Source organism: Cervus canadensis, chromosome 24 (genome assembly GCF_019320065.1).
Source record: "Cervus canadensis isolate Bull #8, Minnesota chromosome 24, ASM1932006v1, whole genome shotgun sequence".
Classification (NCBI taxonomy): Eukaryota; Metazoa; Chordata; class Mammalia; order Artiodactyla; family Cervidae; genus Cervus; species Cervus canadensis.
The window spans coordinates 8,221,356-8,237,050 of record NC_057409.1 but is presented as its reverse complement, the minus strand read 5'-3'; the positions used below and the strand labels follow the sequence as shown (position 1 = coordinate 8,237,050).

The 15,695-nt window shown below is 44.3% G+C and overlaps 1 protein-coding gene and 1 long non-coding RNA gene across 2 annotated transcripts in view; both read right to left on the bottom strand.

Moving 5' to 3' along the window:
* The window catches only part of MACO1 (macoilin 1), a 65,697-nt gene extending 58,714 nt beyond the window's left edge, over positions 1–6,983 (bottom strand). The window contains exon 1 of the mRNA XM_043444981.1: positions 6,677–6,983. Coding sequence (XP_043300916.1) covers positions 6,677–6,756 — 80 coding nt within the window. The 5' untranslated portion in view covers positions 6,757–6,983. The remainder of the gene's footprint in view (positions 1–6,676) is intronic.
* A 1,842-nt stretch (positions 6,984–8,825) lies between these two features.
* LOC122426274 lies at positions 8,826–10,754 on the bottom strand. Its single transcript, XR_006265137.1, has 3 exons — positions 10,719–10,754; positions 9,676–9,729; positions 8,826–8,937 (listed from the first exon to the last, which is right to left on the bottom strand). It is a non-coding gene; the product is annotated as an uncharacterized LOC122426274 (long non-coding RNA).
* Between the last annotated feature and the right edge of the window lie 4,941 nt (positions 10,755–15,695).

The following is a 15,695-nucleotide window of genomic DNA, read 5'->3' as shown; positions in this document are numbered from 1 at the left end:
CAATTCTTTAATTTACCAGAAGAACCAAGCTTTTAAAAAACAAGCAAAAACACTTCACAAAAGAATAAATCCTCAGTACCTTAATTCACAAACTATGAATCAATAAACTTAATCTGTAAACACTATGAAGCTTTAAAAGCAGAAAAAGATGCTAAAGTCAAATGCTCTTTACAGAAATAGCCATGGCACAAAAGATGGGACAATTCAAGACTGCTCTCCAATAATAGTCATACTCACAGAATGGTCACTGTAATAGAGAAAGACGTAGTTTAAAAATAAAAAGACGACTCGTTTTTTAAAAAAGCCAGAAACGCAATGAACCATGAGGTATAGTTTGTCAAGCCTAGAAGAAGACAAGAAAATAATACTACATCTGTGAAAGAAGACTCCAACCTTAGAATTTCTATCATCTGAGACAGGGGTTTTTGTTTAACCAAGAAAACGGTCCCCATTCTCTCCAGAGCTCAAGTAACCTCACTACAAGATAGCCAGAGCACTGACTTTAGTACAGAGCAGCTTATTTGGGTTTTAAAAGTGTTTTGAAGATGAGCAAAGTAGTAATATAATTTTAAACAAGAGTGTGATTACTTCTAGCCAACTCTGGGTAGCCACCTTCTAGCTCTGGGTAGGAAGCACATCCCAAACAGCCTTAATGAATCGGTGATTCCTATGGATACACCTAAAGTGGACTGGCTGCACCATTTCAAGCCACTAAAAGCAAAACCTCCAAAACAGAAATGGCAACAGAGGAGATGGGGTGAGGGATAAATGACTTCTGACGTTATAACCCTATGAGTCAATGTGAGCACATGGCTCTTAAGGGTAGCAGAGGTAAAAATACAAAGGAAGGAAAGTCAATGCTATGAAGGGGCTTCAAAGTCTGGGGATGACAGGCATCTTAAGAAGGCTGATGAGCTGAGGCCAATTTGATGTCAGTTAAACTAAATGTCAAAGTAAAGACAGAAAGCCTCAAAGTATATACTCTAATAGTTGATTACATTTTTTTTAAAGTTTCCATTACCAGAATGCACTGCCTGAAGGTGAGAGACCTTGAGGAAATAGTCACTCCTCAGGTATTTGAAGAAATCCATGATGGGAAAAAAAAGGGGGGGGGCAGCAGAGGGTATGTGTTTCTCCTGTTGGTATGTACCATTCTACTTATGCAGCTTGTTGAGAAGAAATTTATTTTTCTTCTGGACCTATTTCTTGAAAATGATCCAAGTAAAATAATTACACTCAAATCTGGGAAGCCTAGAGAATAAAGTAATAGCTATATTTGAAGGGCACACTAAATTTCATCAAGAAAAGTAACCCAAATTATAGTATTTCACTTTCAGGTTTCAACTAAGTTTATAAAATCTCTATCTGATCCTCCAGATTTCACAAGATATATGTTCTATCTTGTTATAGCCCCTTAAGTATATCATCTGGATGGTAGCCTAGAAAATGACAAACAAAACACACATATAGCCACATAAAACCCCAAAGGGGTTTTTTCTAGTATCTAGAAAACCTGGGAGAAATGGCCAAAGATAGACTCTGGAAATAAAAGTGCTTACAGAACATGGATTGGGTCCACAATATATAGGTATATAACAAGAAAGTGAAAATAATAAGCTATTCAGACTACTATTAAAATCAATCTCCAAATCTAGTGAGGTTCAAGAAAAGCCATGAGGAACCAATATGAAGAAAAAGGAAAGTATCATTAATAAAACAGGATGCTTTTAAGCAAATAGTGTGAAATAGATCATGTTCACTCCCTTCCCCACCTCAACTGATAGCAGCAACTTAAAGTAATTTTCAAAACATCTAATGAAACTAAACTGTCAAGAACACTCAGACAAGAAGAATCATCAATGCAAGCTGGAGGAAAGTACTTTTTTTTTTTAAGGTAGTACACTACTAGCAAAAATGAAGTACAAAATTCCAGTGTGGAAGATTTGTTTAAATGTATTTCACAGAAACTACAAATACAAGAGTTAAGCTAAACACCTCATTAGAAAGGTTAGTGAAAACATTTCAATTTCTAAATTTTCCACTGTATTTACCCCCTTCCCCAATATCCTTCTAAAACAATACTACGTTTATCACTTTTCTGTCAAGTCCAGCACCGCTGAAGTTAAGGCCTACAAGATGATCAAAATGCTTTTAGGCTGTGAGGTTGCAACACTGGAGTCTGGGGTTTCAGTTGCAGAACACATGTACAATTAAGGCAGCCAAGGGTCAGGCCAGCCTCAAGTGGCTTTAATAAGCACGGCCCAAAGAAGTCTAAAACTAGGCTTAGGAAATATCATTAAGATAGCAGGAAAAGCAGTGAAGTGAACTCTCTGGAGGTGAGATTATTCAGACAAGGGTCTGAAAAAGGAAATTAGGAAGCTGAGAAGTATATAAACTTTGACCATTTACAGAAAGTCAAAGGCCAGAAAATTCTCCTCTGAAATAAAGATGGGAAAAGTCATGGTACATACCAGGGAAGTCCCCAGTCCTACAATGTCAAAGTCAGGTACAGCATTACACTGCTTAACCTTCAGGCAACACATTGCCAGCAGACCTCAGCACACCATGGCAGGAGGTATCCATAAATCCACACGGGAATGGGTGCTTCCTTCAACTACCAGCTTGAAATATAAAATAATTTCCGGAAGCTTAAAACACACGCATGCCTTACTTAAAATTCTTACTATACTTACTTGGGTAAGCAACGATTTTAACTGCAGAGACTTTAAACATAAATGTTTCTGCCTCCGTCTCCTACTCACCAAAGCTTGTCTTCTCGTTTTCCTATTATAAAGTCAGTAAATTCTCAGAGGGGGTGGGGAACCTGGCAAGATGAAAGGTGTGGAACCACAGAGAATTCCCTTAAGGCTTTTAAAAACTACACAGCACTCCAACCCCATCTCACCTGGACAATCACTGCATGGAGTCATTAGGTATTACTTTGGGGAGTGTCTGGTGCATGTGTGAAGGCAGACTCAGGGAGAGAGTCACTGCCCTAAAAGCCAAAGGCTTCTGAAATGTTATAGTTAAGTAGAGTTATTAATTTTACTTTCTCTTATTAAAAACTTTTTTCATAATTTCCAAAGTACTTTCACATCAATTTCATCTGAGTATATATATTTCCTCACTTAGTGGTGACTGCCTACTTCATCATAAAATAGCACAGGGCAAAGTAAGTCTGTTAATGCATCAGGTAAACCAGCCAGTGAAAATTTAATTCAACTAAAATATTTTTACTTGGATAGAACTCAAAGTTTTCTGGAACCTCAAAACTACTATACAAATTTAAGAGGGAATTATGGTCTCCTAGACTGTAAACTCCTTGAAGACAAGGAATCATATCTTATCCTGTATCCTACATAATTACCTAAACAACGCAGGTTCTTAAATGAGTAGAATGGACTGGCTTATGTTCATTTATTTACTAATTCACTTGCTCAACATTGAGCACTGAATTCCTATTCTCTGTCAGGTTCTGTGCAGGCTCAGATTTTTTCAAAATGGCATTGAAGTTTTAGCCCATAATAATGTAAAAGAAAATGACCACCATTCCTATTTCCTTTCACTTATTTCTGATTATTAACTTGACTGGAATAACATATTTCTAATACATTTCAGTTTTCAAATGATGGGTATATACATAAATGCAGGTAACATTAATATAATGCTAAAAATTCATTTTCCATCTACCTTGCCCCTGAAATAGAATTCTACCACAGCCATACTGATAATAATGGTATCTTTTGACAATCACCTCAGTCACAGTTGCTGGATTGGAGCCCATGATTAAAAGCATTTCAGCAACAGGGATTTTTTTTTTTTCCCCTCAGCAAGACCAACCTGCAACTGATCCCTTGTTTTGTCTACTCGACTTTTGTTGATAGTTGTAACAAATTTTATGGTCTTTCCTGACTCCTTTAAAAAATAAACCAAATATGGTAAACTGTGATAACAACAACATGCTAAATAATGTTTGTATTAAGATGCTAGAATTTATACAGAGTTTCACAAACTGGACATTATTTCCTTTTAGTCCTCAAAACTCACTTGACAGATGAGTGAACTGGGACTCAAAGCTGGGGTTGCCCTGTCTGTCCCACACGGCAGAGCTGGGACACTTGAGTCTGAGCCTAGGTCTCCTGACACTCTCAGTCCAGGGCTCTCTTCACCACAGCTCCCTCCTTGTTAGCCCAAGCTCAGAGCTGTGCAGACTGAGAACATGCAAATATTAAGTCCATGAAAGGTTATGCTGTGAAACAGTAGATAGTGGTTATCAGAACTGTCAACAGAGCCTCAGAAAAAAACAAAGCTCTCTATTTAATGAGACCAAAATTGGCCAGACGTTGAGAAACAAAATGGGCAATAGATGGTGTTACAAACAATTTAGTGTAGACTTAAATGTGATGATGAACAGAAATTTGATACTCACAAATCCTCAAACACCACAATTCATAACTAGCTCATTCTGTCTGCTTTAGAAATAACTGAAAATTTTCTAAATCTCTTTTTGAAAACAAAACTGCAAAAAACCCCTAACACTATGATCTTGTTCTTCAGATCATAATATTCCATAATATAATAATATAAACTAAGAAATATAAATAATATAAACCAAGAAACAGATAAGTAAATTGAAACGCTCACTTGATATATGGTGCTCCAAGAGAAAAGAAAGATACAAATATATGTAGGTCTTTTATTAACATTTAACTTAAAGAGCATCAAAGAGAAGCATAAACAGATTTGAGAGCTGAAATACTACTGGTTTTTCACAATCTTACAGATGAAACTCGGAACCATTGCATAGGGTATTTACTATTAACCTTTAGGGTAAGAAAATTCAAATTTCAAAAGTTCATTAGTAAACTAATAGAACTTCATTAGACAATACATTCACTTCTTCACACTGATGCACTCTAAGCGTTAACTATGAGGCATGTACTAAACTGCGCATATATGTTCAAATACAAGAGAAGTTGCAATACAACGGAAAACATGGAAACAATATGGGATTCTCAATCTTCTGACTATAACAGGTACATCATCACTGTAAATAGCAGCCATTCAAATAGCACCGTTGTCCTTGGTTTACCAACTCTGCTTAACAAGCTTTTTCTATTGTGTCACCATTAATATTAAATTGTTCAAATCATTTTCAATAGGCAGGGGGAAAACCCTTCCCTTATTCAAAAATTAGAGTGTGTGTAAGTAACTTGAAGAGAACTTCCCCCCATCCATTAAATTTGTAGGAAAAATGTTTTTGGCTTTTACAGCTTTTGTTTAATTGGTCAGGTTTGATTGATTCAGCATGGATTTTTGGCCTGCTTTACTTACTGCCATACTCTTACTAGCTAGAACAGGGCCTGGCACATAGTGCAGGTATTTGTTGAATGAATGAACTCTTCCTATGATCTATGGCTCGTTACGTAAGGATATATCCAAGAACTTACTTTAACTGACTTCTTAACTGCTTTTAAGCTTGAAATAAAGAAAACAGCCAATGTTTACTTCAGTCAGCTGCTTGTGAAAAGCAATCTTTCTAAACGTGTAAACAGTGGCATGAGCAAGGTGTACAGTTACGCTCAGGCCAAGCTGGGTGTCATCAGTTACCTCACGTATTTCCCTAAGTTCCACAGCTAGAATAGATAAATTGTAAAACACCGCCAGGATTCAATTAAGCTTATATGCACATCCTGAGAATTCTCCTCTGTAAACTAACCACTTCTCCTCTTAAATCATTTCTTTATGAAGGCAAGTTCCATTTAGAATTAACACAGTGAGATCAGAAAATAACAGTCGAACACAAACGCTGCTGAGGGAAGCTGGGATGGTCCCTCAGTTGCCCCGTGAACCTGTTGTCCTACCCCTCGGTATTGAATTCAATTTCTATTGAAAGGGACCCGGCTTTGCTTTGGGGAGGATTAAAAACAAATCAAACAAACAACAACAAAAAAAACCACGTGAGTTTGGAGAAAAATCCCTTTTAACGGGTTCGAAGAAAACTATCTGCTTAGAATTGGCAAAATAATGCGGCTGAGAAAAGGGTCATCTCGCCTGAGACTGGAGCGGGGCCACAGCGCAGGATTTGGGGGGGTGGGTATGAGCTTCAGCAGTCGGTGTCAAGTTTGAGATCCCGTAAGAGAAGTAAAAGGCGAGAGGGGGCAACGTGACCACCTGCCCGGTCCGCCGAGGGACCGCGGGAGGGGGGCCCTGTCTGCTCCCAACTTTGTCAGCCTTCCCCGTCACCGGGGCATATGGTCCACGCGCCTCCCAGCCCGGGCCGGCGACTCCCGGGCCAGAGGGGACTGAGGGCCGGGGGGACAGAGGCGGCCCGTGGGCCCCGGGAGCGGCCCCGAGGGCCCGGCGGGCGCGGGCGGGGAAGGGGTCGCCGCCCCTCCCCCCCGGCGGGGCCCGGACGCTCCCAACGGCGGCGCGGCGGCTCCCTCAGCCCGCGCCCGCCGCGCCCTCGAAGCCGGGCCGGCGGCCCTCGCCACGCCCCGCGCTCCCTGGGGCGGACCCCCGGGGCCCCCTCCCTCCTGGGCAGCGCTCCTCCGAGGAGCCCCCGGCGCGGGCGTGCGGCCTAGTCGGGGTTACATAACGGGGCCCGTCCCCTCCGGAGCCGGCCGGGGGGGCCGCGGGGCCCGCGCCGGCGGAGGCAGGGGTCTCCGCCGCTCACCTGCCGTAGATTCCCTCGGTGATCCGGTTTCGCTTTAGGGGGCGGCGGAGCTTACTGCAGTCGGCGTTCCGCCGCTTCATCCTCCCGCTGGGGGGCCGGGTGCCCGCGCCGCCGCCGCCGCAGCCGTCTCTCACCTCAGCCGCAGCCGCCGCCGCCGCCACCGGCCCGCCCCGCGTCGGGCCTGGACTCTACCCCTGGGGCCGGTCACACAGACATGGAGCCAGCACCCGGGGGGGAGGGGGTGGGACAGGGAGGAGGGAGGGGGGCGCTCAGAGCTTCCTCCGCCTTCGGAAACAAAGAAATGACAATTCCGGGGCCCGCCCGCCCCAGCACCAGCCAGCCGCCTGCCCCGCCTCCACCGCTCCGACGGACGACCTCTAGGACCAATCGCAGGCGCCGCTACGCTGCTACCGGCCAATCCTGGGGCCCGCTGAGGCAAAACGGACTCTAGAACCCACCTCTTTGAAGGACAGAAGAGTGCACCAATCATGAAGGTGTCTGGGCCTGCGTCCGAGCCTATCAGAAACGATTTAAATAGAGGCTTATAAATAGGCCCTATAAATATAACATCCTAATATTCTGCCTTGTTACGAAGGTGCATTTCTTTATTGTTGGGTTGCATTTCACTGTATGAGAATTCACATTAGAGCATGAGGTGCTTTTTTTCATTGTTAAGCTATCCCTAGTGCCCTATGAAATCGCGAGGCCTGGGTTTGCGGCATGTGCGTTTCTGTGCTGAACTGAAACTCCAGTCCGCCGCATCCTTATGTAAGGGGCTCGCCGCATCCTCCTCGTCCGGGAAGCGCCAGGGACAGCGCCGGGGGCCCTTCCTGAGGATCCTGGAGTGCTCGGCCAAGCCGGCCGCGTCTGCGAGCGACGGGTGTACGAATGACAAAGCAAACCGCACACACACACACACACACTCACACACCCTGCCAGCTTCCCGCGACGTGGTGGTGACAGCGCGGCGGCCAATCGGAGGAGGCGTGGGGCGGGGCCTCCGTGGTCCCGCCTCCTGGAGGCGCGTCACAGGGGCGGGGCCGTGGTGCGCGCGCCGTCGCGCGAGGTTGCCGCGGTGGGTGTGTGTGGGGCGGTGCGGCCCGGGCTCCACGTCCGCAGGGCTGACTTTGGCGGCGGCGGCGGCTTCTTTGGGCACCGCGCCTGCTGGACCTGGCGAGCATCGACGTCGGAAGCGTCTCTGCCTCCGGGCAGGGTTCTGGTGCCGCGGGGAAGCTGGGTCAGTGACCCTTCTTACCTAACATTCCTAGAGCGCCCAATTCTCTGCGAAGCACCGTGCTGGGTGCTCTGCATCTGTTTGTTCTTTTACTCCTCATTGCTCCCCTGCAGCATAGGTATGGCAAAATAGCAGTTAGAAAAGACAAAGTTTTTTTTTTTTTTTTAAGAGAAAGGAAAAGAGTAGATGTCAAAAAGAGGAATGCATGTCAGTAAAGAAAAACTGGGGAAACAGAGAAGTTGCTGAAGGCGGGGGATGGGAAAGACACCCATGGATCTCATCACCTTAACAGAGCTGTTAGCATTCTGTATTTTTCCCTGTCTTTCCAGTTTCCTCCCCCTGGATGATATATTACTACTATTACTGTTGTTTTTATTATTATTAAGCAGAATATGATTGTATTAGACTTTCAGTTTTGTAGTTCTGTTCTTTGACATAAGCATTTTAACATGTTATAATGAATTCATCCTTCCTAAATATTTCTGATGGTTGCAACATCTCCTATGAAGTGACTGTACCAACTTAACCATTCACCAACAGAGGGACTGTTAGATGGTCTTACAACACATTTAAAAAACTTACAGGAAAGCAGATGCCATCTTGTTTTGTCCTGGGATGTGTGGACGTCTCCCAGCCCTGTGATCATTCCCTTAAATAAAAATCCACCCCAAGAAGGAACTTGTAATTTATCCCAAATGCATCATCCTCAGCTACTGCTGTTACTTTATACTGTCACAAATCTTCACAAAGATTACCCAGTGCCTGGAAAAGAAGACCCATTCTGTTTATTATGGCATCCAAAGCTGGTCACAGGGGCACCCACCCCTCTTTTCCAGGCCTCCCCAGGCCAGCAAGCCTTAATCTATTCACTGTCCTCAAATCCACTAAGACAACTATATCTTTCCTCTTACGTGCCTTTGCTTCTACAGAGAGCATCTCCAGCAGTACTGTTCCTAATTTGTGGTTTCTTGGATGAGGCTTGTCCATTCACCTGGATGAAAAGCTTCTTGGGGACTGGATTCATACCCTGTAGAGATGCATTTAGAAAAATTGCAAGAGTATCTGCTTTTTCAGACCTGGATTGAAATTCCAGCTTGGCCACTTGCTAGCTTGGGCAAGTTACTGAATATCTCAGAGCCTCTGTTTTCACTCAGGTTTGTTTGAAGGCTATTACCAGATGATGAACTCTCAGGGACAGACATGCAATAGGTTACTGCAAGTCATTTCTGTTAACAGTATATCTGTTTTTCATCCTTCACCTCTACTCCAGCCTTTTGATAAAGTGTCACTGGGCAGCCAAGGATAACAAACTCTGTGAGCTCAAAGTTTCACCAAGGCTACCTATCATTGTGAAAGCATCTGAACCTAATACTCTGCTTGAAGCAACAGAAAAAGACTTCTGTTGCCAAGTTGCCACGGTTGGTTGCCAAGGCAGGTTGATTCATGGAAAAGGATACAGGTTGGTTCACAGAGAAGGATACCTAAATCAATATAACTGAAGGCTTGAAGGCATAGGTACATGGTGAGATCATGGCTTCAGACTCCACAGGGTCTGCCAGCTGGAATAGCCCTCTTCTTCATGACTGCAAGTTTCCAGATTACCTGGGCCAGCAACTAAGTCAACTCTGCAAGGTTAGAGGCCATATCTTTGGTCTTTCCCACTCCACACTGGGTCCCTGTTGTCTAGGACAGTGCCATGGCAGACTGTGGAATGGACGGGTAAATAGTCCAGAAAAAGGATGGGAGAGGCACTGGGGACACTTACCAGCTTTCTGAAGCTCTCTGGCTAGCCTCCCATCAAACAGGTTCCTGACAAGGGCTGTGGAGAAGTATAAAGTGACTGGGAGTTACTGTTAGTTGTTGGGCTTCATGGGAGCAGAGGAAGGGCAGAGAGAATCCCAGGATGATGGCCCAAGAAGAAGCAATCTGGAGGTCTGGGTTCCAGTCCCACTTGAGATGTCAACTTGCTGGTGTCCTGAGTTGAGTGACCTGTCCACTCTGTGCCAAGATTACCTCTTAGAATCACTTCAAGCCCTATGTTTAGAAGCAGAATATATTAGCTCCATTTTGCAGGTGAGAAAACTGAGGCTCAGAGAAAATAAGGTCATGCAGTTGCTATGGTAAAGGAATTTGGCTTGAGTCACAAGCTAAGCTGCATGGAGCCTTGATGCTCTAGGCACCTCCTCTGGTGCCTGTAAATAACTCTTGATGTTAAGGATGGTTGATCTAATGATTGCCTGGAGTGGAATGATGGGAAAGGCCTCCTTGCCAAGAGTCCAAGGACATACCACTGTAAGTCTTCCCTTCTTCATTCCCTTCCTCTCACTCCTACTGCCCCAGCTGGACTCTGTATTTTCCTGGCCCACCTTACTCCAAACCCCTTTGGCTTTACCTAAGTTCCAGCCTTTCAAACTGAAAGGACCTTTTAGGATCCTCGGCACACAAAACTGGCCTGAGATGAGGCAGGCCTCCTGCCTAATACAGAGCTCCCCAGCTCCCCACCCTTCCTCCACCAATCAGGAAGCAGGGGAGATCAGCAGTGGCCATTTAACAGATGAGTAAGACAAGAAAGAGAAATCATTTGCTCTCATTCCAAAGACCAAGTGCCAGACAGGAATTCAGGGCCATTCCTCCTCTTCTCTTGGGACTTTCAGATGGCCAAGGGGTTGGGATTGGCACATAGGTTTCAACTGAGCTCAGAATAGCCTGAAGGAGATCATCACGTGCTGTTTCACATCCAAGGAAATTGCATGCCCACCTTTTCAGCAGCTTTTATCCCCTCAAGCCCACCAGGCAAGGCTGGCTCACCTGCCTTCAGCTTTGTTCCTGTCTCATGGGAGTCACAGGAAAGTCCAGACTTTGGATGGCCACCTCTTATACATGTCCCCAGAGAACCCTGTTAATGAAAGATATTTATAGTAGTGTTTAGAACATAAACAGTTTTATAAATAACCCAGATATCCCAGAGGGGGCTGGTCAAACAAATGATCACATTGCCTTACCATGGAAGTCAGTGTGCCCTGGAGAATAATGACACATAACACTTATTTTGTGTGGATACTCCTCTAAGTATCCTATGCGTTTTGATCTAATTCTCACAGCAACCCTATAAGGAAGAGATGACTGTGCATGCGTGCTAAGTCGCTTCAGTTGTGTCTGACTCTCTGCGACCCTATGGACTGTAGCCTGCCAGGTTCCTCATTCCATGGGATTTTCCAAGCAAGAATACTGGAGTGGGCTGCCATGCTCGCCTTCAGGGATCTTCTCAGCCCAGGAATTGAACCCATGTCTCCTGCATTGGCCAGCGAGTTCTTTACCACTAGCACCACCTGGGGAGCCCAAGAGATTACTACTGGTGCTGTATTACAGATGAGAAAACTGTGGTACAGAGAAGCTAAGTCATTTGCCTAAGGTTACACAGTAAGTGATAGAGCTAGGATTCAAATGCAGGTAGTCTAGTGTCTGAGCCTGGACCTTTATCCACCATAATAGTGTCATAGAAAGATTTTTCCTCGTTTGGAAACTGCTTATGATATACTGTTCATGAAAAAAAGCAAGTTACTAAACATGTGCTATATAATGTCATTTTTTGTAGGGGGAAAAAAACAAGGCATGAATTCACATGAATAGAAAAAAATCTGAAAGATTATATACAAAAAGAAGTAGAGCTGGTTTGGAGAGATGATGAAATCGTGGGTGCTCTATGTAAGTTTTACTCACCTCTGCATTTTTGAGGTTTTCTAATGTAAACATGTCAAGTTTATGTAATAATAATCATTTCTAACATTTATGGTAAGTTCTCTACATATGTGACACTTTATGTGTACTACCTCGTTTAATTTTTACAACCAACCTATGAGATGGATACTGATTTTTCTCCACTTTACAGAGAAGGAAACAGACTCAGAGATATTGATCATCTTGCCCAAGGTCACACAGCTAATAATTTGCAGAGCTAGGATTTGAACCCAGGTCGCCTGACTCCAAAGCTCATGTTTGTTAAATAGATAAATGATTGACTTAGCCACGCTCTAACTAAGCATGCCCAGATCAAAATCACACCTTTGGTGTGGACAGGATTCCAGAGAGAAGATGTGGGGGGCCTACCTACCTCCTTGGTCACTGCCCATGACTGAGTTTTCCAATATTTAACTCAGATAAGGAGGGCATGGCAGTGTTCTCATAGAGTCCTGTTTCTACAGAAAATGGATGATTACACGTGAAAGCTACAGTTCATTTCAGTCGCTCAGTCGTGTCTGACTGTTTGTGACCCCATGGACTACAGCATGCCAGGCATCCCTGTCCATCACCAACTGGAGCCTACTCAAACTCATGTCCATCGTGTCGGTGATGCCATCCAACCATCTCATCCTCTGTCATCCCCTTCTCCTCCTGCCTTCAATCTTTCCCAGCATCAGGGTCTTTTCCAATGAGTCAATTCTTTGCATCAGGTGGCCAAAGGATTGGAGTTTCAGCTTCAGCATCAGTTCTTCCAGTGAACACTCAGGACTGATTTTCTTTATGATGGACTGGTTGGATCTCCTTGCAGTCCAAGGGACTCTCAAGAGTCTTCTCCAACACCACAGTTCAAAAGTATCAATTCTTCAGCGCTCAGCTTTTTTTATAGTCCAACTCTTACATCCATACATGACTACTGGAAAAACCATAGCTTTGACTAGATGGACCTTTTTTGGTAAAGTAATGTCTTCGCTTTTTAATATGCTATCTTGGTTGGTCATAGTTTTCCTTCCAAGGAGCAAGCGTAGTCTCTCTGATTTGATTCATCATACCTGTAGGAAGTCTAGTCACTCAGACCAGGAGGCCACAGTCAGGGCACCACTTGCACACCTTCATTTCCAAAACACAGGTTGCCAAGCATGCTTATGTAGTCCCACATTTATAATAACTCTGTGAGGAAAGCAAAGCAGCTCATCTTATTTGACTCATAAGGAAATTGAGACTGTAAGTGGTTTAGTTAATGGAAGACAGAAGTGCAAAGCAGTTAAGAGCAAAAGCCGTGGCATCAGATGGATGTGGGTTGGGTTCCAGCTCTGCTGTTTACTAGCTATGTGACTTTGGGTGCTTGCATCACTTCTCTGAGCAGCAGTTTTCTCATCTGTCAAATGGGAGTGGTGATGCCTATACTCACAGGTTTGAGGGAAAGGGTAAATGAAATAATGTCTGTGAAATGCTGGGTCCAGTGCTTGGCATTCCAGAGTCGGCAGCTGTTATTCAGTCAACAGGTGTTTCTTGAGCACCCGCTATGGACTAAGCATCAGGTGCTGAGGATACAACAGTCAGAAGTTCCTGGTCTCGTGTCATTTGGATATGAGTCAGTGAGGGCAGGAGCATGTAGATACCTGAGGGGAGGGGTGCTTTTGGTATGGGAAACAGCAGGTACACACAGAACATACCCCCCAAACACTTTGTTATGAAAAACTTCAAACATAAACCTAAAAAGTTGAGACAAAGGTAGTGAAAAGCCATTCACTTCCCACCTAGAGTTGACAATTAACATTTGATTTATGACATTTCTGCTCTAGATCGCGTGTGCTTTCCCAGGGACCCTGCCTTGAAGATTTGGAGTCAGACTATCTGGAACTGTCATCAGAAAACAGGGGTCTTTTGCAAGAGACAGAGAGGAAGAGAGAAAACTCCCCTTTTGATCAGTCATCTGGGAGAGGCCACCTGTGGGGTCAGCTCCCTTTTATTAAAGAAAGCCTTTCTGTTCATGCAGGAGCTTGGCCCTCTTGTCAGGTGGTCTGCCTCTCCCTGGGCAGGATCAGGACACACAGGGCTTTCGGGTGCCCCTGTGGGAAGCAGCTGCGATCGTCACTGAGTGTGCCGGCATGTAAACACAACTGTCAAGGGCCCCAAGCCCAGGGGCTGGCAGCGACTGGAAATCTCTAGTGTTCATCTGCCTGACATTTGGTGCCCCTGGGTAGGTGGGTACAGCTGCCTGCTTCACAGCCTGCTGGTACAGGACCCAGGCCAACAAGGATCACATTCACTTCTCCCCTCACAGGGGAGTCCCCTGTTAAGGAACCTTCCATGACCAAAGACGTGGAGGCAACCTGAATGTCCGTCGACAGGGGAATGAATGAAGAAGACATGGTACATATACACAATGGAATATTACTCAGCCATTAAAAATGAAATGACATTTCCAGCAACATGGATGGACCTAGACATTGTCATCCTGAGTGAAGTAAGTCAGACAAAGAGGGAGAAATATCGTATGACATCCCTTATATGTGGAATCTAGGAAGAAATTATACAAATGAACTTACTTACAAAACAGAAAGAGACTCACAGACTTAGAAACAATCTTGTGGTTGCTGGGGTGGGGGGGAGGATCGGGGGAAGGGATAGTTAGGGAGTCTGGGATGGACATGTACACCCTGCTATGTTTAAAATAGATAACCAGCAAGGACCCACTGTATAGCACATGGAACTCTGCTCAATGTTATGTGGCAGCCCGGATAGGAGGGAAGTTTTGGGGAGGATGGATACATGTGTATATATGACTGAGTCCCTTGCTGTTTGCCTGAAACTATCACAACATCATTAATCAGCTATACCCCAAAACAAAATTTAAAGTTAAAAAAAAAAGGACTGATGGCCTGAAAAAGGCCAGAAATCAAAACCAAGGCTAACCATGAGGGCTGAGCTCTAGAAACCAGTACTTATGCCTTATTTACTGATGAGATAGCAGAAGGCTTGGAATCCTACATTGCTAGTCTTTCAGAAATAGAAGACGACTTAGGAGTTATCTGGGCTAAAGTTAGGTGGTTAAACACCCAGGTGCCCAAGATAGACTGCCCAGGTTGAAATCCTAGCTGTAATACTTACTAACCCCACCACCTTGGGCAAGTCCCCTGATATTGCTGTGCCTCAGCTTGTAGAAAGGCTAACAGTCCCATCTCACAGGCTCATTAACTGAGTTCATACATGTAAAGTGTCTAGAACAATGCCTAGCGTACTAAAGTACTTAGTAAATTTTAGCTCCCCAAGATACCTAAACCAAAAGTAACCAGGAGTGGTTTGTAGTCAATTTTTTCCCCCAATGCATGTGTTAACATACATTGTTATTATTATTTCAAAAAGTGGGAACATGCACACTGTTCTGTAACTTCCTCCACCAAATAATATATCCCCTGTGCCACTTTTTATAAACCTTAAAAGCAGTTTCATCTGGATTTTTCTGCATGTTCAGAATGATTATATTGGTGGCAGATTATGTGTCTTGTAGTTTACTTAACCAGTCTCCTACTATTGTACATTTAGGTTATTCTCAATTTTTTCTTTTTTGTAAATAAAGCTGTGCTGAGCAAGAAATGACTAATGTCAATGACTGTATGACCTTGGGTGTGACCTTCTGGGTTTAGTTTCATCTAAAAACAAAAAAGAGAAGATTCTACCAGGTGATTAACATCTCCCATAATCCACATATGAATCACTCACAAGACATCTCTGACAACTAACCATCAGCTTCTGCTTGCGCTCCCCTAGCGACAGGATGCTCACTACCCCATGAATGGTCAATAAAATATTCACTCATGTTGGGCTACAATCTGCCCCCTTGCTACTCCTAGCCAGGTTTTAGTCTCTGGGCTCTCATAAATTCAGTCTGCACACAGTGGCCAGTGACTGGGGCCAGTGTAGAAGGTAAAAAATGTTGATTCCTCCTTCCCTCCCTTTCTCTATATCTCAGATCTTCTGCTAAGCAAATGGATGTGGCCATAGGAAAAGTTAGCTGCAGGGGCAGAACTATATGGCAGGTGC